The sequence below is a fragment of the Podarcis cretensis genome (genome assembly GCF_951804945.1).
Source record: "Podarcis cretensis genome assembly, chromosome: 4".
NCBI lineage: Eukaryota > Metazoa > Chordata > Lepidosauria > Squamata > Lacertidae > Podarcis > Podarcis cretensis.
Window position 1 is genome coordinate 24,203,887 of NC_137173.1, and position 25,237 is coordinate 24,229,123.

At 41.6% G+C, this 25,237-nt stretch overlaps 1 protein-coding gene across 7 annotated transcripts in view; it reads left to right on the forward strand.

Annotated features, from left to right (window-relative positions):
• The first annotated feature begins 1,011 nt into the window (after positions 1 to 1,011).
• Positions 1,012 to 25,237, forward strand: part of ZMYM2 (zinc finger MYM-type containing 2) — a 63,622-nt gene continuing 39,396 nt past the window's right edge. The window contains exons 1-4 of one of the 7 annotated variants that reach the window (XM_079973348.1): positions 1,020 to 1,198; positions 11,773 to 11,888; positions 14,877 to 15,373; positions 15,635 to 15,728. In XM_079973348.1, coding sequence (XP_079829474.1) covers positions 14,954 to 15,373; positions 15,635 to 15,728 — 514 coding nt within the window. In that variant the 5' untranslated portion in view covers positions 1,020 to 1,198; positions 11,773 to 11,888; positions 14,877 to 14,953. Of the gene's footprint in view, positions 1,227 to 10,103; positions 10,127 to 11,772; positions 11,889 to 14,876; positions 15,729 to 25,237 lie in introns of those variants that run through there. The other 6 variants (XM_079973345.1, XM_079973347.1, XM_079973344.1 and 3 more) reach the window with 6 other exon arrangements.

The window sequence follows — 25,237 nt, forward strand, 5'->3', positions numbered from 1 at the left end:
CCATGGCTGGGGAACGGGGAACCAACCGCGCAAGGGAAGTGCGCATCCTCCATTTTGGCTGAGGGAGGGTGGGGAGCGTGGTTCTCGGTGCTTTGCCGCCTTGGCGGCTCTGGGTTCGATTTATCCCTTTTAGGGCATTGCCAGAGGTTCCCCCCCGCGCTTTGCTGTGACCCTGAGGCGAGAGGCTCTGAAACCAGGCACCTCATAGAGCCCCATGTTGGTCTGAAGTGGTCCCAAGTTCCCTGCCTGCAGCAGCTTCCGACAAAATGGAGGACGTCACCACCATTACCAACCACCACTACCAGCACCAGGAGCCGTGCTGGCAGTTGCAAGGGACACAGCTTTCTTTCTCCGGAGTAGGCAGGGGGAGGGGAAAAAGGGGGGTTGTTCCTCAATGGAGACAGGGATCTTTGCCCTTGGGAAAGAGCTTGGAGACTGGGAGACTGTTTCCATTACTCTGCCCCCTTATGGAAATGGGTCCAGGTTTCCCAGCCCTGCTGTGGGGGCGCGCGCGCGCCTAAAAATGTGGACGAAGCGTGGCAACCATCACCTCCCCACGGAACAGGGTGTTCACACCCGAAGCCACACGTCTCCGCTGCAATTATTGCCCAGAGGGACAGTGGAAGGCAAATTAATGGGTTAAACACACCACCTCCCTCCCTGGCAAATGGAATGCGGAGTAAAAGGGATGCCATCCCGCTTTCATGCAGGGGGAAAAAGAGCACAAACTTCTGCAGGAAAGTACACGGCAGCAGCAGCAACCTCTGGGGCCCCAAACCCGCCCATCCACCAGGAGAAAGGCAGAGGTGCTGCAGCTGTTGGTGGTGGGCAATGCGATTCGGGTTTAACCTGATGGAACCAAAGAGGGAGGGACCGTAGGCGTGAGTGAGAATCGGATTGACAGGGGCTCGGCCCAACCACCTGCGGCGGGGACGCTGATAGGCGGGAAGCCGCTCCAATGGGTTCTGCAGGCAACGTAGCCCTCTTCCTGGGAAGGCCAATAAGCGGGCGCACGAGGCGGCCTTTCCCCGAGCTCGGCTGGTGGGGTTGGTCCCTGCTCCTCCCCTCCGCCAAGCAGCAGCGCTTAGCCCGGGACTGGACCGAGTTAGAGTTGAGGAAGCGTTGGCGGAGCCGCGGAGGGTGCGTGTGACCCGCCGGCGCCGCCGGGGCGAGCTACTTCTCCCCCCCCCCGAGACTGGTGAGGGCCGTGAGAGGAAGCGGCTGAGGTAGAGGAGAGCCGGGTGGCTGGCTGGAGCCCAGCTTGCCCCTTCAGGGTGGGGATCGGAGCAGCCCAGCCGTGCCTCGCAGCAACCCGGGCTAAATGCCCCGCTGCGTGTCGCTCTCGCCTCACGCCAGCAGGGATTGGGGGCGGGGGGAGGGTTGGGGGGGACAGGCAGGAGGAAGCCCCCCTCACTGAGGGGCACTGAGGGCAGAAATGCGGAGGGGGCTGCCTTGGGGGGGGGTATCTGGGGTGGCGGCGTGGGGAGCGGGGCGGGGGGGGGGAGAAGGGAAGGATCCATTTTATCACGGCTTCGTTTCCAACCGCCTCGCCCGCGGTTTTGTTTTCAATGCCTTCCGCCCCGCCGGCTCCCCTCCCCCCCCCTTTCGCGGCGCCCTTCTTTGCGCCCAGCGCTGCGCTCCGCGTATCCTCCTCTCTCTCTCTCTCCCCCCCCCAGCTCCCGCTTTCTCTCGCGCTCCCCTCCCGTATTGTTTGGCTGGGTCTCCTTAATGGCGGCCGACTGGAGGCGGCAGTGCTGCCGGCCGACTGCAGGGGGCCAAACCCGACACCCGGGGCAATTGGCAGGCACGGGCGCCAGGGCAGATCTCGGCGCTGGAGGCGCGCGCGCGGGTTGTTGTTTTTGTGTGTATGTGTATATGCGCGTGTGTTCGTGTGTGTGTTTGTTTGTTGGGGGGGGGTGTTCAATCGACTTAACACTCGGTCCCCAGAGAGAGCTCTGAAGGGGGAAAGAGGCGGCGGCTTTGTGTATGTGTTGGGTGGGTGAGGAGAGTCTTCGCTATTGCCTCCTCCTCTCCCACCCCCGCGCCTGTCCAAACTACACCCCCCGCCCGCTGCCCTCCAGCAAAGGCTGCCAAGGCTGGGCGCCCTTGGGGAGCAGCGCTGGGGGACAGGGCCAACCTCCCCACCCGAGGTGGGGCTGTGGGGGAGGCGCTGGGGCGGGTGGAGCCTGTCTCTGGGGCAATAGGTTTGTATCCCACTGGGAGTCGGGGGCTCTGCTGGAGGGGCTGAAGGATTCAAAGTGGAGGGCCCTGCTGCCAACCCATTTCTTTGCCCAGGAGGAAGGGCGTCTCCTGGAGGGGAAGATGAAGAGGCGCGCACACTACCTCGATTAAAACCCGATTCAACCCCCCCCCACCCTCACGCTCCACCAGCACCTCTTCTCCCTAGGCTCCAGGCCAGTTTGGTGCAGCCTTGGCAAGAGCCTCGCAAGGAGAAGGAGCTCCATTGTGAGTGCTATTTATATGTTTTTTTCTGCCTTGGGGAGGAGCAGGAGGTAGATCATCCTTCTCCCCCCTTTTTTTTGGCACGAGGAGTGGATGGGTGGGGGGGTTAAGAGGAGGTGCTTCCAGGGTAAAAGGGGGGGGGTTGTTGGGTGCAGCAGCTGCTGCCCTGGAGCAAAGCCCCGGTAATGGCCGTGAGGCGACTCCTCCCCCCGGGGTGGGCTCTGCTGCAGACATCGCTCCTGCAATACCAACACCCGCAAGCAGACGACGGGCTCCTGCCGCTCGCCTTACCCGGCTCGGCCGCGCGGGGGAGGGGAATGGAGAGGGTATCTTTCGAGTGCCCTCTAGAGTTTTGGAGCGTATATTAAAGCGCACATTTAACCAGATTTCGGATTAATTCCCTCGCAATTCCGAATCCCTGCAACCTTACCTGACTTCTCTGGCCGGCGAGAGGGAGACGACTTAAAATAATCCAGTCCTGAGCGAAGTGTGTTCTGGATCACACGTTTTATTTCTCGTTCAGGCGGATTTGCTTAGGCATGGAGGTGGGGAAGAAGATACAGTTGGACACAATGGACATTTTCATGTGTTTCTCTGCTAAGGACAAACGTCTTATTTGGCCCATTTCCCTTTAAATCCTGATGCTATCTGAGAATCCCATCGGTTGTGTCTCGTTTGATTGAATTTTTTCAAGGATATTGCAAAGTCAGCGAAGAACCATCCTTTTCTTACATTCTGAGATGACTGCAGTTAGCCCCCTTCTCTTCCCCTTAGTAATTTCAGCTCTTTACACTAAGTGGCGAAGTAGCTCTGTGAGGGCAAACCTAATAGAGCAGTTTATGCCCTGACCCATAATCTGGAGACCGAAAGTGATCAATAGTTGCTTGTTAAGGGTCTCTTACTAGAGGCCGCTGCAGGAATCCATTGGTGGCATTTCACTTTTTAGCTTGCAGGAGGCAAACATGGGTATTGCATGGTCCAAGATCAGCATTCCTTGTCCATTATTCACATAGAAATTAGGGAGAAAGATCAGGAGGAGTAAACTTTATGCAAGTTGTTAGTTTACTCAGAGGATGAGGGGGGTGCTGATTTTTAAGTTGTCTTTAGAGCGACTGGTTTAAGCCTTAGACTTTAAGGGTGCAGATTGACTCACAGTTCTAATTTCTCAAGTTTTTCAAGAGCATGAGGAAGATGGTATGGTAAATAGCTTTGTGCAGACTTTAGTAGAATTGCTGAAATAACCTGTGACAAATTCACATAAATGTGGAAATGAATGTGTATTAAATTGTAATGCCAAACAGGGTTGCAGCCCCCCAACTATTTTCCTGATTTGTGTTTTCTGACAACTTCCAGCAGGATCATAGATACCAAATGATGACTTGAACAAATTATAAATGGTTAATAAATACTTCCCAAGCAGCATAAAAGAAATACCAGAATTGAAGGTGAATGGAAACTTGTTTTGTACAAGTCTTCAGAGAGGAGGTTTGGTCAGCTCTGAAGGGTTTCAGCTGCAGAATTAAACCATAGTACATAGACTTCTTTAAACTGGGGATCTAAGCATGCTTGCTTAAAAATAGGTTATATTGAAAAAGAATAACTTGGATGTATTTCCAAGTAAAACATATTTAGATGAGAGGTGTAGTCAACACACTGCTTATTTCAGAACAATAAAATAGGATAACATATACTAAAGGACTAAAAATTCTAACAGGCAAGACTTGAGTCAATGCCATTTGGCATATGGGACCCATTCATATCTGAGGTGGCTCCCATGTGATCATCTTGTGATAGGTTTGCATAGAAGAGCCATTGGTGTATCTTCACATAGGTGTTGATGATGCAGACATCGTTATTGGTAAATTTTAAAGTATAAATGGTGTTGCATGAATTGGTGCAGTTATGCATACGCCACCAATTTAACTGAGCAAATCAAGAATAGACTGTCTCATGAAAGCTAGTCCTAAGTCTCACTGGGGCAAGCAAGTAAGTGATTGGTACTGGGACATTAATACTATACCTATTCTGTGACAGAAAGGCCTGTTGAATTCAAGTCTTCTGCACTGACAGTTACTTGTGTAGTACAGAAGTTCTTACACTGTAAGTGTCTTGCGACTTAATTATTTTGGTACATTTGATTTTACTAGAATCTTCATTTAAAATGTAATAGATGGCCCCACAAAACACGTTTTTGATAGTTTTAAGATACTTCATTACTGTGTAGTGGGAAATTCCCAACAGGAGTAGTAGTATAAAGAGCTGGCTACATAAAATTAATAGTTGGATAAGGCACTGAATGAAGTGAATAGAAATGCTTAAGATGAATAACTTTGTGTAGATAAAAGTAGCTCTTGGGAAAAATCTGCTTTTTTCACCACTCAATTTTAGGCCCATTTCTAGTATAACATTTGGAGTTTAGAGATAGGGAATTAAAAGTAAATGCAGTGGCATTTCTTTGTAGACATTTTATGTGGAACTGACATTTGCTGCATGCGTCTAGATGTCTATTGGAATCTGTTAAGTTACAGCTCCTGAAAGTTGCATGGATGACAGTCATCCCTGTGAAGACTAAACAGCTTTACTGAAACATGTTTGCCACACACCTTTTAATATGTAAACCACTTTGAGAACTTCTTGTTGGAAAGTAGCATATAAACAAGGGAGAGAGAGAAAAACTGATTTATGGAGGTGTTCAGGGTTATGTTGGAAGTGTATCCTGAGACATCTTGGTTGATAACTTCCATGTCACAAGATAACTACATCTATTTGCCTGGAGGTAACACTTTTTAAAAGGGCCACCTTTAGCTGATTTTGCCTTGTGTATCATTAGATAATCAAATTTAAACTTGGGGGTGAATAATTACTGCCAATATTTCTAAAATGATTGGCTAGGACTACAGCGATACCAGATCATACAAGTTTTCTTGTTGTATTGAGAGTACAAATGTAATGGAGTAGTGCAAATGTTTTGTGTGTTTTTTCTGTCAGTGAATTAACTAGGATTTGCCAGTGAAAACCATTATTTATTTAATTCTTATCTTACTCTTACTCTAAGGACTTAATGCATAGGTCAGTGGTATGGCTCATGCTTTGTACCCAAGTTCTGTCTCTGGCACCTTTGATTAAAGAGAGTCAGATAGCAGGTAATGTCTGCCCTGAGACCCTGGAGAAATGGCAGCAAGTCAAAATGGACAGAATAATCTGACAACTATGGTTGGATCTGTTAACGCAAGTGTGGGGAACCTTTGGCTGAGCTACAAGTCCCATCAGCCCCAGCATGTCTGGCTGATGGCCAGGGATGACGGAAGTTGTAGTTCAGCAGCATCTGGAGGATCAAAGGTTCCCCGCACCTGTCTTAACAGATCCACCCAAACTGTTCTTACGCTATTTTGCTAGATATAGGATAAGTTATGTTACACGATATGAATATCCAAACAAATAAGTACCGTATTTTTTGCTCTATAAGACTCACTTTTTCCCTCCTAAAAAGTAAGGGGAAATGTATGTGCGTCTTATGGAGTGAATGCAGTCTGCGCAGCTATCCCAGAAGCCAGAACAGCAAGAGGGATTGCTGCTTTCACTGCGCAGCGATCCCTCTTGCTGTTCTGGCGTCTGAGATTCAGAATATTTTTTTTCTTGTATTCCTCCTCCAAAAACTAGGTGTGTCTTGTGGTCTGGTGCATCTTATAGAGCGAATAATACGGTAGATACTTATATTCTGTTTTATCCTCTAACACTGTGAGGTAGGTTAGGCTGAGGGACACTGACTAGCCCAAGGTCTCTCAGTTAGCATCATGGTTTAGCGGGTATTTGAAGACTGCTGGGGATTGAAATCAGGGCTAAAGCCAGTTTTCTTTCCACTATGCCACACTGACTGTCTGAAACTTACTGTCACCATATTGTATCGTAGTTGCTGTAGGTATGAGAAGTAGCGGAAATTACACCTCTGGCCACATGAAGCATGTTATGTTTCTTCAAAATTTTAACTGGGCTATATGCTCATTCCTAAAAACACAAATCTGCTTGGTCATCACTTATAACATAAGGCTGAAACTACATTCTAATTTTAAAATGGTACAGTTGTTCCACTGATTACATTGCAAAAAGTAGATTATTATTTTTTTAATCAACAAATTGCTCTCTCAGGTTTCATGAACATGAATGCTTAACTTGTAGGAAGTTGCTTAACATTTAAATTCACACACTTTATTACAGCTTTATCCCTGCACTGTATTTCAAGATCATATGTAAACTGAACGTATTGTGTAGTTTGCACAAAGATTAAATCTTTTGTGACTTGTTTATTTCAACATTTAATCACAATCATGTACAGTTAAGATAGTTGGGCAGACTAATTTTAATTGGGCAACTAATTTTACTTTTTTAAAAAAACAGCAGAGCTGTAGTCACAAAATGGCAATTTAGGGAAGGTTGAACCTGGTAGAGTGGGTGAGGGAGGTTGCTAAACATGGTATTGGATGGATTTAAATATCTTGTAACCAAGAAGAACTGTTCACACCTAACAGGCTGCATCAGCACAACATAATACTTTGTAGAATGAAACTGTCACAAGCACAAAGTGGAAACAAAAAGTGAGCCTACCTGTGGACATGACAAGTTGCATGTTCAGCATGTGGAATATTGACATGATAGAAAACACTTTGAGATTAGCAGGGAGTGCCTGCCACTGCCTAAGAATTCAAAGAAACAAAAAAAAATCATGGTTTTTAAATGGATGGTGTAACGGCATGATTTAGGGGTGTGTGCATCCACCCACCCAACTCAGGGAACACCTGACTTGACCCTGAATCCATGTGTGGGGTGGTGAAGACACCCCAAAGTGACATTTTGGTCTGCCATCTTGATTCAAAATGGTGGCTGCTGACTAAACATTGACAAAGACTGCTGGCTCCACCTTGGGAACCCTCACGCCGAATTTGGTGATGGCTGAGGACAGATACAAGCTATTTCCCAAAATATATAATAGATGGTGGTCAGTAAAGCTTAAACAAGGACAGTTGGTCAATCCAGGGCACCGATTTACACACAAAACAGATAATTCAAGAAAATGAGCTACGCTGTAAACTGCTAGTCAAATCTTTCACATGGCAGCATTACTAGTTCCATTTTCCAGCTATAACATAAGGATTAAAAAAGGAATTAAACCCAGTGACTCTTACTTCTCTTCAAAAATAGACATGAAAAACAAAGCATCCAATTGAAATGACGAAAAAGGGGACTCAATCTCAAACATGCTGAAGAGTGATACTTTTTATTAGTGCCTGACCTGTTTCCCACTCAAAAAGACTTTCCATGGAGGCTCTTCTATTAAAAGATAGGACAACAATTAATAAACCATGCTTAAAATATTTTAAAAATGTGAAGCCAAACATTAGATATTTGGGAGCACAGTGCTAGCAGCACGCTGATGGCACATAGCTCTATTTCTTCACAACATTTAAATTGAGAGGCTGCAAGCTCTGGACCATTGCCTTAATGCAGTGGTGGACTGTATGACAGCCAATAAACAGCTGTGGGAAGACAGAGGCTTTGGGTGGTTCCATTGCGCAGACGATAGGAGAGTTACCTGTTCTGGGTTGGGTTGCACTCCCTCTAAAGGAACAGATGCATGGCTTGGGGGTACTTGTAGGTATGTATTTCTCATTCATGGGCCCAAGTGACCCTTAGTTTGGTGTGCCAGCCATGGCTGTAACTAGATTGGGATAACTTTGTTATAGTAACCCCAAGACTGGATTACTGCAATGTGCTTTGTGTTAGGGCCTTGTCTGGAAGCTCCAGCTGGTTCAGAATTAAGTGGCCAGACCAGTGTCTCCCAAACAGGTTCCCGGCTGTTTTTTGGACTACATCTCCTATCATTCCTAGCTAGCACCAGTTGTCATGGGAACTGTAGTCCAAAAACAGGTGGAGACCCAAGTTTGGGAAATGCTGGGCTAGCTAGACAGTTGATGGGGGCAGGTGGCCAGCAGCAGGTGACACCTAAAAATGTTTGCACTGATTGCCCATATACTACTTGGCTGTGTTCAAGGTTTTTGTGTTGATGTACAAAACAACTTGAGCCCAAGGTACCCTAAGGACCACCTGACTTCTTATATCCCATCTTGATCCCTGAGATCACATGGAGGAGTGCTGTTTGTTGTCTCCCGTTTTACAGAGTTCCAGTCAGCCTCAACTAGAAGTTGGGCATTTAGTTTTGGTGGGTCCCATGCTGTGGAACATTTCCAGCAGAGGTTCATCAGACACCTTCACTTTTGACTTCTGAAGAGGGTTTTATTTTATATATATATATAGTGCTGCCAGGCCTTGGAAGACTTTGATTAGCCAAGTCACTTGAATGATTATGCTTTTATTCATTTATTTTTTGTTTTAAATGATGTTTTAAAGTGTACGCCTTGCTATATTTTATGATATAGTGGCATAGAAATATAAAATATTTATAATTTTCTCATTAATAAAAAGCAGCACTCTTCAGCATCTTTGAGATTGATTCTCCTATGTCCTCTTGCCATGTCCGCCTCAAAGTGATCATGCTAATGAATAAATATCAGTAAAAAGGCTCCAGTAACATCATATATACCCAGTGTAAGCCCTGTTAAACATAGCAATACTGACTTCTGAACATACATAGGAGTGGAATTAATGAATATAAAATTGCAGGCTGCTTTCTGCTAAGGTATGGGTAGATAATTTGAAGTATAAACCCAAATGTATGCCGTTCATCAGCTTTGGCTGATAGCCCAGTGTGCCCCTATTTGGGCAGGGATAGCCTAACTTCTTTCGTCTATGCTCTGGCAACGTTTAGGTTAGTTTACTGCAATGCATTATATGTGAGGCTACCAAATGGTTTCTAGGCCCAAATCAAAGTGCTCATTTGGACCTAAAAAGCATTAAATGGCTTAGGATTCTACCTAGAAGAGTATAGCAATAATTGACTCTTGTTTTAATGTTTTGGAAGGTTAAGGCACTTAGGTATTACCACATTTTCTGGTACTACCAGTATTTGGGAGCTCAAGCTATATGATGTCACTGTTTTGATGGTTTTCTTGCCTATGTAAATTCCTAATTGGGTTACAGTTGTGCAGTGTCCCATGTATATGTCCTGTTTTTGTGTCCTTTTCTGATGGGAAAAGGTAGATACTGAGTACTTTTAAAAACAACCTGATAGCTGCTTACCCCTTCTGTGTTTTAGTAGCAAATATTAAGTAATAATGCCTTGTAAGGGACGCAGGTGGCGCTGTGGGTTAAAGCCTCAGCGCCTAGGGCTTGCCGATCGAAAGGTCGGCGGTTTGAATCCCTGCGGCGGGGTGCGCTCCCGCTGCTCGGTCCCAGCGCCTGCCAACCTAGCAGTTCGAAAGCACCTCCGGGTGCAAGTAGATAAATAGGGACCGCTTACCAGCGGGAAGGTAAACGGCGTTTCCGTGTGCGGCTCTGGCTCGCCAGAGCAGCGATGTCACGCTGGCCACGTGACCCGGAAGTGTCTCCGGACAGCGCTGGCCCCTGGCCTCTTAAGTGGGATGGGCGCACAACCCCAGAGTCTGTCAAGACTGGCCCGTACGGGCAGGGGTACCTTTACCTTTACCTTTACAGATGGTTGGCACACACTTCTATAATGTGCTTTCAGGGAAGAGATTGAATTCAGCTTTCGGTGTGTATATTTTGGAGAGCATGTGTGTATTGTTGGAACAAGTATGAGTTCTGGGCAATGCTAATGGTTCTTGCAGCATTCTAGATAGCTAGGTGACTGGTGGCTTTCTAACTGTGCCATCATTGTAATACGGTATTCCTTTTTTAACTCTTGAAATGAATGAATATGGAACTAAATTTGTATTCAAGAATAGATTAAAAAGGTAAAGGGAACCCTGACCATTAGGTCCAGTTGTGACCGACTCTGGGGTTGCAGCGCTCATCTCGCTTTATTGGCCGAGGGAGCCGGCGTTTGTCTGCAGACAGCTTCCGGGTCATGTGGCCAGCATGACTAAGCCACTTCTGGCGAACCAGAGCAGTGCACAGAAACACTGTTTACCTTCCCGCCGGAGCAGTACCTATTTATCTACTTGCAATTTGACGTGCTTTCGAACTGCTAGGTTGGCAGAAGCTGGGACTGAACAGCGGGAGCTCACCCCGTCACGGGGATTCGAACTGCCGACCTTCTGATTGGCAAGTCCTAGGCTCTGTGGTTTAACCCACAGCGCCACCCATGTCCCTTCTAAGAATAGATTAGTGACATTAAAAATTATATTTTCTAGAGCGATAGTACAAAGGAACGGTGAAGGACAAATCTTGTTTGTGACTTCATTGCCCTGCTTAATTTGGTATACAGCTACATTTAGCAGGAAGAGAAAAAAATAACTTGGTGCTAAGATAGAACTTCAACAGAATGTTACATTTGCTCTTACTTTAATGTAGCTGTAGTGTCCTCTAAAGAGAATGGACTTTAAAAATGGGGATGTGAAAGGAATGATATTTTTATTTACTCACGTCCATGTTTTGGGTATCTTAAGTTGGTGAAAGTTTGATAATAGTGCAAAAGTATATATTTAGTTAATCTATTTTTGACCCAATAGGTCAAAAATTTCTTCTATCTTGGAGTTGCGTATGAATCTCTGTATCTGTCATTATAGAAGTTTTTCTTAACTATAGACAACAGTGGATTTAAGTGCTTTGGGGAGGGCATGGGCTATGTGTTTCTGAGTAGGGGGGAAATTCCCTTGAGCTACAACAGAAAGGTTATTAAATGCTTCCCATAATCACAACATATTTCAGTTGATAATATGAGAACAATAATTCCACCTCCCATGCAACATTCCTTTTTCCAGAATGATACTTGGAAGGAACTTCAAAATCAAAACACTTTCTGAAAAGAAGTTTTTTAGTTAGTGAGAATTTTCCCAGTTCAAAATCTAGAAAATTTATCACTGGGGAATTTTAAGGGCCATAACTTAGTTATGTTGGAAGTATTATGCATTAATATTAGTATGTACTCTGCTTTTCTAGGACTCCTTAAGATATCTGTTATTAGAAATATAGTTTGAAATTTGTGGCTGTTCGTAAATGTTGCTTTCATGTTTTCTTTCTACATAACAGATGGTACAAACCAAGCCATTTATCAGCAATGTGAATGTTACTTGAGTTTTGTCAAGTAATACATCTCCCATTTGCTTTAGTGAACATGACACAATTCTGATGGAACTGGGTATATTTTTAAGTTTAGGTTAGTTTTGGGGTTAGGACTGAAATATTGTAAGTTTTCTGAATAATAAACATTCTTAACATGGATCTAATCTGTTTCAGGATACATATTTTCAGAGATCTCCAATCCCTCTGGAAGAGAAAGCCAGGTTTCCAGCACAAACAAGGCACTGGAGCAACTTTTTAAGCTTAACCTACTGCTACAGATTCTTGAATGGGTAAGTGTTTCAGAAGATAATACCTAATCCTCTATAGAAGTGGTATTCAGAATGGTGATTTCAGGCAGACTAAAAAGTGTTTCAAAAGGATCACTCCAGTGTAGATGAATGGGCTACAAATTGGCAGATGAATTTAATGTAAATGCTTGTTGGGAGACAAAAATATACATCAATCTGGTCCAAGCTGGCTGTAAACTCAGAAAAATATTTTTTGATAAGGGAATGTGCATGGAAGAAAGCTCATCAAAATCAAGTTGTGTGCTGTAGTAAGAAAAAAGGCACACTGTTGAATATTTCATAGAAAAATAACAGTGACTAATATCTTAATACCATTTAAAAAATCTATTACACATTCATGTTTAGCATATGTTGAAAATTTGTGTTGCTGACTCCTTAAAATATTAAAAATATAAAAACTCCAAATGACAGAATCGTAAAGGGTAGCCAAAATCTTGTTTTTTCTTTAGAAAAACTGATTAAGAGTAAAATGAGGCTTATAAAATTATGAACATTGTGATTGGGAGTGTGAATAAGACTCTTCTGTAATAGTATGACTTGAAGTTGCTTTACAGTAGAAACAGGATTGACTGAAGGTGAATTGCTGAACATTGTTAGATGGAAATAAGATCAATTTATCTCAGACTTATTTTCTAGTACAGCCTGATTAGATTCACACTGCACTGGAAGTTTACTTCACACCTTTATTCATATTGTTGATGGATTTCTTACTAGCAAACTGTTTGAACAAACGTTTTCTAATGACAAAATGGCTTTTAATTTCCCTTCTATTAAACATTGAAATACTAATTAACAGAAAACCGCAGAAATTAAGAGAAAACCTGTACTAAAAATTATTGAACATTAAGAGACTTCTTTAGTTGCCCATACTGGGTAGAATTCAACATCACACTCTTCTAGTCACTCTGTCTGCACATGCAGTTCAGCTCACCACATGAAATGATATTCCCCTTTCTACCACTGCATGCTGTTCTGGGGGTTCTTCCGAACCCATCTGAGCCAATGTCATGTGGGGGGAGGAGTGAAGAAGTCCCATTGTGCAAGCAAAAGTCTTGTGCAGGGCTTCTGCTGATGAGGCTGGTTAAGTGAATCCTTCCAATTCATATTACTGTTTTTATTTCTGTGCTAATTTAATTGGGAATAAAGCAAGGTATTCCAGTGATACCTTTTCTCTTTTTTTGTTCAACATTTTATTGGTCATGAATAGAATGACTAATTCAACAGCAGATTCTTTAAAAAATAAATAAATAAAAATCTTACCCCCAAAGTGAATATAATAGATTTATGAGGGAAGCAAAATATGTAAAAATACACTGCAAAAAGAAAAGGGACTGGGGAAGGACAACCTTGCGTATGGGTGAAAATGAAACAAAATATTAATATTTGTGTAAAGAATTGTTAAAGAAATCATTAACAAATCACATTGAATGTCTCAGAATTCTCCTTTTTTATGTGGTACATAAATATGTTTAATGGAGACTGCTAGAAAATCCCCAGTCCAGTTCTCAGCATCTTTGCTAATCCAGGAGAATAAGTACATTTGACTAAATTTCAATGTCAAACACATTCTATTGAGGAAGCCTCATGATCAAGCAAATTAAAGTTGTATAGAAGATATTACTGTTATATACCACACATTATTTTTTCTATGTTATAAAACTTTTGAATAAAGTTTTTTTAAAAAATCCCTGAAAGTGACATTTGGTACCCAAGTATTTTAGTAGGTAGAAATGGATAGCCCCTTCAGCTATCTGTTGTAAGATAAATCAAATCTTATCCTCAAAGCTTATATCATAATAAGTCTGTTAGTCTTCAATAGGTAATAGTGGTATAACCACAGAACCAGATTCTGAATTCGAAAATGCTAATGTTACTATATTGGAAAGAGGTATGAGTTCTGTTGGCTGTTTAGTAAATAGTGAAAGGTGTGACATTAACTCAAAGATTAGGCATGTAACATCTATCTAGTGGCCTGCAGCGACGCATGGGTCTTTGCTGTTTGCAACCGATTTATATAGCTACCCCTCTGGTTTTGTGTACTTTCACCTTGAGTCATGACCTCATTTTTCAAATATCGAAATCTGATGCTTAGATCTAGATTGAGTCTTAACTTAAGTGTCTTGATAAATCTACAGGCCCACATACATAATATGAGCTTAAAGTTGAATTGCCAATTACCACATGTTCAGCAGAGGAATCTTGCCCCATCTTCTTTTTTCTGACCTGCTTTAGAGGTTTAACATGAAAAAAGTCATAGCAAACCTTGGATTAGTACGCTCCACCACAAAAATGCATGTTACCTGGATATTGAAAGCTTCCACTTTAGATTTTGAAGAACCAATTTTCTTTTCCGTTCAAATTTGGTAAATAGTGGTTCATTCTAAAAGTGTCTAGTTCAAAACTAATTACAATTAGAATTGTTTCTCAAGTTTTGATGTAATGGGAAACTGCTTTATGCAAAATGAAAAGTGCAAGCCTTTGGTTTCCTGCCATTGTGTGAATAGAGGGGATGGAAATCGTCCTGGTTTGAAGCTTGCTAGAACTAGTGGTAAATCATGATTTCATATTATATCTAAACTAGGCCATTAGATTGCTTTCCATAAATCCTTTGATGTGTGATTTCTCATATAACATGTTGGTCTCTGAATAGCTGTCATTTGTATAAAGAAGAATTTTAAAAACTTGTCAAAACTGTTGAAAGAATTTTGACATCTACATGTATTCATGAGATGAGTGCATGACTAGAACAAAAAAGGGATCTCTTACTTCAGTGGAACAGAGATACTGGCCTCATACATAGAATCTGGAAATTTCTAGATCTGACTGAAAAATGGAGGGAGGGAGGGAGCATACACATACCAGCCAGGAAAAGAAAACAATTGCAAGTATGCTGCTTTTGGAAAATACTTTCTGAATTAAACAACCAGAACATTGCATTATAGTAAAACTGCTTTTTTTCTTTTATAACAGTTTTTCTGGAAGGTCCACACGCTGTCTGAAAACTGGCGCTGTCTGAACACCCATCTGAGTTATTGGGGCCTACCACAATGGCAACTGGCCTAGCCAATGTAGGAAACTCTTTCGGCTGTCCATCTAACTCTCTGGTTTCTAGATCTAAGTTCCAGAGTCCTTCCATAGAAGACGATGATGATGTTGTATTTGTTGAACCTGTGCAACCTCCACAGATTTCTGCAGGGTTGATAACGGATCCTAGAAATGCAGCTTTTAGTTCACCCAATAATGAAGAGCATCACGGAAATGACCCCAAAGCAGTGGTTCCAACAAAAGACCTGAGTTCTCAAAAGGGAAGTATAACTGAAACTATTATTATTGATGATGAAGAAGATACTGAAGCAAATCAGGGGCAAGAGAGAAATGATTCCAGTTTCAGTGAAAGAAGATTTCCAGAGCCTAAAAACAGAGCCACTGAGATGGAATTTTCACCACCCAGTTTTTCAAGAAGTAAGGTAAATTCAGGAATAGGTAATAGTGGTATAACCACAGAACCAGACTCTGAAATTCAAATTGCTAATGTTACTACATTAGAAAGAGGTATGAGCTCTGTGAGTGTTGGCCGTTTAGAAAATACTGAAGGGCGTGACATGAACTTAATGATTACACATGTAACATCACTACAGAATACCAACTTGGGAGATGTATCTAACGGACTGCAGTCAAGTAATTTTGGTGTTAATATACAAACATACACCCCATCTTTAACTTCACAGACCAAGACTGGTGTAGGACCTTTCAATCCTGGTAGAATGAACGTAGCTGGAGATGTCTTTCAGAATGGAGAATCTGCAACTCATCATAACCCTGGTAGGTTGTACCTTTTTATGCAAATATATATTTCTTCTACAAGTGGCACAACTAATAATACCAGTTACATTGTGGATTATTTTTTCCATTTTTGAGACCATGGTACAGGTTTACAAATCAGGCTGCATTTATTTAATCAAGGTTATTTAAATGGAGTTTTCCACTGTAATTAGTATGTTTGCTGAACACGTGTGCATAATAGCCGGTTACTATAACAATTAAAGCATATTCTCCTTGGACCATGTAGCCCACATACCTTCTGTGCTACAGAATTATATCTTAATTTGAGACCAAGGTGAGTAGCTGTTGAAGAGATAGGCCCATTGTTTGGTGCGGCTTGCTTATGAGTGAACATAGTGTAGTTTCCGGAAGGGATTGTTAGTTACTGGATAGAATATTTATTCTCTATGATAAAAAAGGAAAATATTGTTTCAGTTACTGGAGAAAAATATATTTCACTTGTCAAGAATTTTATTTATTTATTTATTTAAATTTGTATACCACCCTTCCTCCAAAGATCACAGGGTGGTTCAGAACATAAAAATACACAATGAGAACACAAAGTACATAATAAAAACAAGAACAAAAACAGACCAACAACCTCACTCCTTTTCAGAGCTGTAAAACAATAATGTGATTACTGAAGGAGCAGTCAAAGCATAAAATTGGCATCTGTTCATAATACAAGATACTTTCAGATAAAACTAATATGGTACAGACATAATAAGGTTTAAAAGTGCCTCTCAAATCCTATAGCGATGTAGTTTCATGGTATCTCTCAGAATTTTTGCTACATTATCCATAATGGCAGGCCTACAGCTGTTTAGTAGAAAGGAAACCCTGGAGAAGTCAGGGCAATTTAACCTTCCTTTCAGCATGGGGTTTATATATTTATTGCAGATTTTCTGTGTAAAATGGGCAGTAAAATAAAACATGTGCAATGGTTTTGACCTGTTTATACCACAAGGACCGTATCTTTCTGAATAAGGAATTTTCTAGAATCTTCCTTACAGTAGCAGATGGCATGATGTTAAATCTTGCAAGGAAAAAAGCTCTACATTGGTGGAGATTCTGGTTCTTGGTCTCTGGGGCACTCAACACTGAGTGGCCCTCAATCTAACCTGCATAATAGAATGGGAATATGAATGGAGCTAAGCTTCGGGCAGTGGGTACCAACCCCACATAAACAGAGAATAAGGTCATATGGAAAATAATTGAATAAGTAAGGGACTAAGATGCAACCCTGTTTCCTCTCCTTTGTTGGCAATAATTTTTTAGGATTCGCCTGCCTAGTTGGGAGCATTTCACTGTCAGCTCATGGAGGTGTATAATTTCCTATTAAGAAAAAGTAACCTTACGCTAATGTTCATTCTGGTTAATTTATTCCAGAGTATAAATTGGGGGTGAATCAAAGGCTCCTTTTAGGTCCAGGAAGATTGTCTAGAGCTTTGACTTGGATGCCTTAGAATACTTGTCAACAGGGGACTCAGCTATATACAGTGGTGCCCCGCAAGCCGAATGCCTCGCAAGACGGAAAACTCGCTAGACTAAAGAGTTTTCTGTTTTGGAGGTGCTTCGCAAAACAAATTTCCTATGGGCTTGCTTCGCAAGACGAAAATGTCTTGCGAGTTCCTGCGGGTTCCCCCCCCCTTTTCTAAGCCGCTAATAGCGCTAATCCGCTAAGGCGTCAATGGGCTTGCTTCGCAAGACGAAAAAAACGCTAGACGAAGAGACTCGCGGAACGGATTCTTTTCGTCTTGCGAGGCACCACTGTTGCTGCAAATAAAACATTTTATGTGTGCTTTATACAGTGTGACACTAGATGGTGATTGTGAGCCTTATGGAAAATTCAATGTATTTTTTAAAAACACTTTAACAAAAAGCATTTTCAGAGCGATTTTTATGGGTCTAGATTCTATATGGGTGAGATAGGATGACACAGTGGTCCAGAGTAGTTTACCCTGGCAAAAGACCACCTGCTTTGGGCCTAGTATTGCAAGTTGAGACATCCAAAGTGTAAATTTACCCAATAGATGTTTAGCATATAACTTACCCACTATAGGGAAAATATTTATTGATCTATAGTTAGATGGTATTATATGGTCTCCCTTTATATATTGGAACTGTTATTGCCCTTATCCATGTCTGTGGCATGGATCCAGTGTTATTCACCCATGTGAACAGGTTAGCCAGCAAAGGGGTTCACCAGTCAGGTCTAATTTTAGTACTTTGGAGCCTATCACATCTGGACCAGATGCCCTTCCCTTTCTTTAGCAGGACTATTAGCATTTTTATTTCATCAAGTGAGATTGGGAGCATAGAATGGTGACCTGCCACTCCATCTAGTCGTTCCTTGTGAAAGACACTTGCAAAGTAATGATACTAACTACTAAGCAAAGTGGATGGAGTGGGGAGGTCTTTGGTGTTGAGTTCCTCAGAGACCAAGAAACAGAATTTCCTAGAGCTATTTGAAATTATGAAGCAGATTTTCCCATTGCTTGTTAGTATATTCAGTTCTCTCTCTCTCTCTCTCTCTCTCTCTCTCTCTCTCTCTCTTTCTCTCCTTTAGTAAGATACCGCAGTAGATTTTTAGAACTAAAATATTCTGGAAGTAGGCAGACCCTCTTCCTTCCAGTATTGTCAAGAAATATTATGGATATAAGATTTTAGAGCTCTACATTCCTTGTCAAGCCACTTGTTAGTAAAAGACTCCCTGGATTGTTTCCTCACCTTAAATTGTGGTTTTGAAAAATCAGTTAGAGATGTTCCTAGATTTTCATATGCTTTGATAGCTTCTTGGGGGTATTCTGGGTTAATTACAGAAACTGCACTCCAGTCTTGTCTTGGTTTTAATTAATGGATTGGATTTATGCAGTCCAAGGAATTCTTGGCAGAATGTCTTATGTTTTCATCAGGAGTTGGGCAGGAAAGGTGTGAGCACAGGACAGTTAAGTTCTATGACCAAGGTCAAAATAAGTGGTCACTTAACAGTGCAAACGCCCACCATGACTCAATCCCCCGATACTGGGGAAACTAGGAAATAGTCAATCACACAGTTAACCCCTTCTTGATACAGTGGTGCCCCGCAAGACGAACGCCTCGCAAGACGGAAAACCCGCTAGACGAAAGGGTTTTCCGTTTTGGAGGCGCTTCGCAAAACGAATTTCCCTATGGGCTTGCTTCGCAAGACGAAATGTCTTGCGAGTTCCTGCGGGTTTTTCCCCCTTTTCCTAAGCCGCTAAGCCGCTTATCAGCTGATCCGCTGATAAGCCGCTTAACAGCTGATCCGCTAAAAGCTGTTAATAACGCTAATCCACTAAGCTGTCAATGGGCTTGCTTCGCAAGACGAAAAAACCGCTATACGAAGAGCCTCACGGAACGGATTAATTTCGTCTTGCGAGGCACCACTGTATATAGGTGAACTTTCCGGAATTATCAAAACCAATGAATAATTGAGCAAGACTTTACTGAATTGAATGCAAAAATTGGTGAGGCATATGCCTGCATTGTTCAAGATCTTGTCCTTAGAACAGTGGACAATTAAAGGCAGGTAGAGAATTACCTTGGTCAAGTACAAGCACTCTGAGAAGTGCAGAGTCATCATTGCCCACCCTCTCGTTAAATTCACCTGCTGAGATTATTTCAGTAGAGGGAATTTGTTGTTGTAAATTGCTTAGATGGCTCCAGTGAAGAAATGGGGAGGGCCTCTCTGTGCAGGGAGATATATCTGCATAGATTTTGGCAAGTGTGCCTTGATTCTAATCAAACTTGAAGGCTTAGATCAGGCATAGGCAAACTTAGCCCTCCAGATGTTTTTGGGACTACAACTCCCATCATCCCTGACCATCGGTTCTGTTAGCTAGGGATGATAGGAGTTGTAGTCCCAAAAACATCTGGAGGGCCGAGTTTGCCTGTGCCTGGCTTAGATAGTAGAGCTAAAGGCTTGAAGGGATGTCAAGTTTAAATCTAAACATAGAGCAGTAAGAATGGCTAAACTGGCTGGAATCTACTTTTGGGTTTAGTTTGAAGGCTGGCAGTGAATAGTTTTTAAAGCCTTGAATTACTATTGGGGTTTGAGACCAGGTCTCCTGGAGCATAACTACATCAGAGTTCCTTAGATACTCTAGGAACTCACAGTCATTTGCCTTATTTCTCCAGCTTACAATGTTTCATGACAAGAACTTACTGTCTAAGGGTGGAGGAGACTTAAGGAGTCAGTCAACCTCGATAGGTTGCCATATGGAGTTATTATCATCATGGCATATACAGCCACTTCCCAAGCCCCCATGCTTACCTCCTGATACTGAGGTCCTAGTCCCCTTGGGCCTCAGGGTGTTGTGAGGTGCACTTATGCACATCCACATTCACTTATCTGTAACATGTTCAAAGAAGCATCTTCTGTTACCATTGCTTAGCATCAAAGGAGTTTCTGGACTGATGGGGATCAAGATGTTTTTAAGTAAACAGGTTTTGACTGCTTCTAATCTGTCTGTAATCAGGTGCTGTTCAGAAGTTGTTTATTTCTTAAAGGATTCTTAAATTGTTATCCATGGAGAACTCCCCTAAAGGCACTTTCATCCAAGATGTTCAGTTCTCGGACGGCAAATTATTAGCCGCCCTTTTAGATTTTTGAGTGGAGAGGGGTGAAGTTCTCACACAATGGGGTGTCTTCAAGTTAGTAAGATTGGGCAGTAGTGGAACTTTAGCTGCCGTTGGAGATACAAGCTAGAAATACCCAGGGATATAGGATAATGTCTCAATAATGAATAGTGTCACTGGTGGCTTTATTAATACTGGGTGCAGTAGAAACCCCACAGCAATAAATACAATATGGGATCTTTTTTGCTTAGCTTCAAAATACATTCTCTCCTTCCCTCCCCATTTCCTTTATATGTTGAGTTGAACAGGTTTGAATTTTCAAGAGAGCTGCTATACACCCTGCTCAGGTTGAGAGTGTTAAGCTTAGCTACTTTAGTTATCCATGGATTAAGACAGTTTTTGCATCCCTGTAAAGTTGATAATTTTGTTCATTTATGAATGATAAATAGAGAGGGAGGCCTGGTTACTTTTAACAAGATCTGCTAATGGTTCAACCAGCAGATCTTTGTCCTTTTGCTCTGGCATCACAACCAACTTTTGTGGGGCTTGGTTTTGCGAGTTGTCTGGGTTCTGGTCACTGTTTCTTATATGTGTGTCAATTTAAATGGGATGGGTTAGGTCCAAACCATGTTTTGTTAAGAGGAGTGAAAATAAGAAACCTTAAGCAGAAACCAGCTCATTATTGTAAGGAAGGTGTTGGATGCAGTTTTGAGCATAGAATAGATACAAGTAACTTGGAACACATGAGAAGGGTCGCAAGGGGTAGGGAGAACAAAATTTTGCTTCAAGAAGAAAAGAGTGAGGATCCATCTATTTATTTATTTAACAAATTATATATATCTAAGCAGTTTACAGAAAATAAAACAAACATTAATATTGTCACCAAAACATTAAATTTAAAAACCAAACAGTGGAAGATTACAAAAGAATTGTATATACTATGTGTCAAAAGAAAGATATAAACCTGTGCCCACAAGATCCCTAAGTTACACATGTAGAACCAAACTTGCACAGTGGCATTGAGGTACAGTATAATTCTTCTGCTAACTTTTGAGCAGGGGAAAAGGGTTGCTTGCTAAAAACTCTGACCTCCAAATCTGCTCAGCTGCTTTTTTAGTTCTTGAGATTTTACCAATCAAGCTTTGTTTCTCTCTAAGAAAGATCTGAAACTAATGAAAACTTGAGTTTCTGAAGGTGCTTACGGTAATTTTTTCACCTGATACACAGTTTCAGACATAAAAGACAAATGCAGCTCTGATCAAAAGAGGTTGCCTGAATATGTTACTGACACCACTGTAAGTGACTGGTGTTTCAGAATTTTATGAAGCTTGGCCATAAAGCTTCATGTATAAACTGCTTTACAATCATGTGAGGTAGGTCTCTTATCACTCCAATATTGTAGACAATTAAATCTGAGTTTGCCTTGTTACCCAATTACATCAATTATCACTACAAGGTTTCTGTACATTAATTTTCTGTAGCAATTGACCGGAAACCTGCTTGTGGATTTTAGCATGTCACAATTCCATGTACAAATTTCTTGCAGTATGTTATGTGCACTGGGGTACTTAATAGCACATTCTTCAGTCCATGGATGAACAGGAGCTTATATACAGTATGTGATTTACAGGTGTCAAATGCTATTCTATCTTACCCACTGAAATGGTGCATTATTTTAACTTTAGATGCTATTAGATTTAAACACTGAGGTTCATTCTTTCACAATTTCATAGTGCCTTTGAGCCAGTATTAAACATTTTAACATGTTCCCTGACCGCCACCCCAACCTTTAAACATTTGTGCCAAAGACATTTCCCATTTCCCATATTAAGTATCATATACAGTCATTTCCACATAGGAGTAAATTAAATAAATTAAAATGAGATATTTTTCATTGTTTTATTTTATTTTATTTTACAATTGGGAACTGTGGCTAATACTTAAAGATAACCAATTACAGTTTGGTTAATGAAGGACCCATTTCCCACATGCGTTTCATTGTTTGGAAGAGCTAGCCAGTCTTTTCTCAAGTAGCAGTTTTTGTAAAAGTAATCTTATGAAAATACAGGCAGGCAGTCACAGCAGTGACTAGAGGATGAATGACTGCTGGGAGCAGCACAGAGAGAAGTGGTGCCATGGTGCACCTAGATGTAGCAACAAAACTGGATGCCTACATGTGCCTCACCTGCAATAAAGCATGCCTCTCATATCCTTCTCTATAGCCATAGCAGGAACTGTAACTCTCCAGTTCAACTTTACCCCCAAAGGCACACTCCTCCAATGTCTCCCGAGTCAGACTGATGCCAACAACCACAATGAAAATACTGCAGATTCCTGGAGTTCTCGTTCCTTACCTCCTTTTTCTGTGGATGGTTTTCCTCTACTCTAATCATGGTTTATGTAATATCCAAGTTGGCAACTGTTATTAGTGCTTGCACTTGAAACCAGAATGGAAAACCCATAGATTTTTGTTTGGAGGACAAACTCCCTTCCTCATTGTCAATTTTATCCATTTAAGTTCACTCTGGGGGTTTTAATTAGTTAATTACTGTAATGTCTTCATACCACTCGGTGAGCAACTTTCCAGATTCCATTGTGGTAATAGACATTGCTGGAACAATGTTGGGTGGTTGACAGACTTTACAGTTATGTACTACAGCTTAAAAGCCATATTAGGACAACCTGCTTATAAAAGTGCAAATCTGCATCTGAACGCAATTACAGATAGCGGATTTTAAGTTTTTAATGTTTGATGCTTTATTATGTTTTATATATTCTGTAAGCTGCCCAGAGTGGTGTAGTAGTAGTAGTAGTAGTAGTAGTTGTTGTTGTTGTTGTTGTTAATTTCTGAACTTCCGGGAAAACTGCCCACCATTATGTGGCCAAAATACCCCCCCCCATATAAAAAATGTAAACAACTTCATTAGGTGTCAGTAATATGCAGTGTTGGGACACAGAGGCTTGGCCATGGTTAAGTTTCTCCCAAGGTTGGGTTTTTCAGTTGTTCTTATCTCGTGACTTTGTAGACTAGTCAGCATTTAGAGGAGTGGTCACAAACCATGGTTAAGAAAGGATGCTGGGATTATTTGTACTGCCAAACAATGGTTGAAAACAAGGTGGGTTTTTCAAACCAAGATTTCTAAGCCAGTAGCAAAACGATTTGGTTTCAGAAATGGTTTCACAAATGGGTGCTGTACATATGCAGATCATTGCTGAGAACTTTCTAGAGCTAGGTTTTTGGGTGAGCTTTCCCCCCTTCTCTCAGTGTGCATGTTCATGGGAGCATGGTCCCCAACTTCCCGCTCAATACCTTTTGGCAGCGGCATCATTATCAGAGATGATGTCCTTGCTCTTGGGCAAACATTGTCCTTGTTTTCTTATCTATTTCTTGAGTAGTTTGTTACCTTTATGTTCTTGGTTTTGTTGTTTGCTGTTCGTTTCAGGGTGCTTCTAGAGCCATTCACTGATTAATGTGATGTGGGTCTAAAAAGGTTTTCATCCACACTGTAGAATATAGGTTTTGTTTCATGAAGGACAATTTCCATAGACAATCTACAGAGATTGTTTTCATGTCACAGGTTAATGATAGAGGAGATGAGTTAGGGTTTTATGATAACGTCCAAAGTTAAGTGCTGAAGTGTGTTATTAAAGAAATACTGATCTATTTGTATATGAGAAGTTTCAGTTCCTTAAGATAATGAAGTCCAGTTACTCCTAATATTTTCAGTTCTTCAAATACAGTTCTTCAAATACAGCTGATCATTTACCAGTTAGTTATTTTATCATCTCCATTTCTAAATGGCAAATTATTGAAATTTCTATAGCACTGTATAAAATATTATGATTGTACACAAAGTTCAAACACAAAATACCATAAAAATTAGATCATATGTTTTGTGTGGAAATTGTTCGATTTGGTTGTGTATGTTTTGATGTTTATGAACATGTCCCTCTAACTTCATTTGCTTAGGTAACTTGCCTTGCTCAATGAAGAAGTGTTACTAACTTGGATAGTTTTTTTAATGATTGATTTGAGTTTCTCAAAAAATGTGTGGGTTCAGTTGAGGAGTTATATAAAACTTGACCAAATAATGTTTCAGCCACTTATAGCATATTCAATTTCCAGTAAGTATTTGGGAGGTTGTGAGATGTCTAATGACAAAAACTGTTAACTCCGTGTTCAAAACTAGTTCCTTTTTAGAAAGTTGCTAGCCCTTGTCCTGATAGCTGAAATTCAAACTCAAAGCTTTTTGCTTCCTCCTTGAAAGTGAGGCATACAGCAAATTTGCTTTAAATCTGGAGTGGGGAACCTGAGGCCTGGGTGCTGAATGTGGCCCTCCAGGCCTTTCCATCTGGCCCTTGAAACACTCCTCAAGCTATAACCCTCACTGACCCTGCTTTGTAACCCAAGTGCATGTGCCTGGCTAGAATATGCTCTTGAACTCTGATAATGGTTTTCTGATGGAGGATAGAGAGGTGTGTGAGTGTGTGTAGAAACCAGCGTACTGTACATTTGTTGATCTATTCATTGTGGCCCTGCCTTGGTCCTCAGAAGTGAATGCTGAAAAGGGTTTCCCCAACTCTGATATCATCTTCCCCACCCCCTCTGTTCCATCTTCAAAGTCCTACAGAGTAGGAAAATGTCTTCACGTTCACCGAATTCTCCTGAGCATTGTGTTGGAATTTTGAAGACAAGGGCATTCTATTGCTATTTCCATGGCTAGCAGGTGGTGATCTGTAAATAATAATTATTATGCAGTATGGGTATCGTTGTGTCCCAACATCTTTTTATGTTACTGACACTTATTATTTAGCCTTTTGGAAAAACTGAGTGGGTCTCCTTTTACCTACACTGGGAATAGAATATTCTCCTTCACTGTCAAATTGCTTGTCATATTGAGAGGTAATTT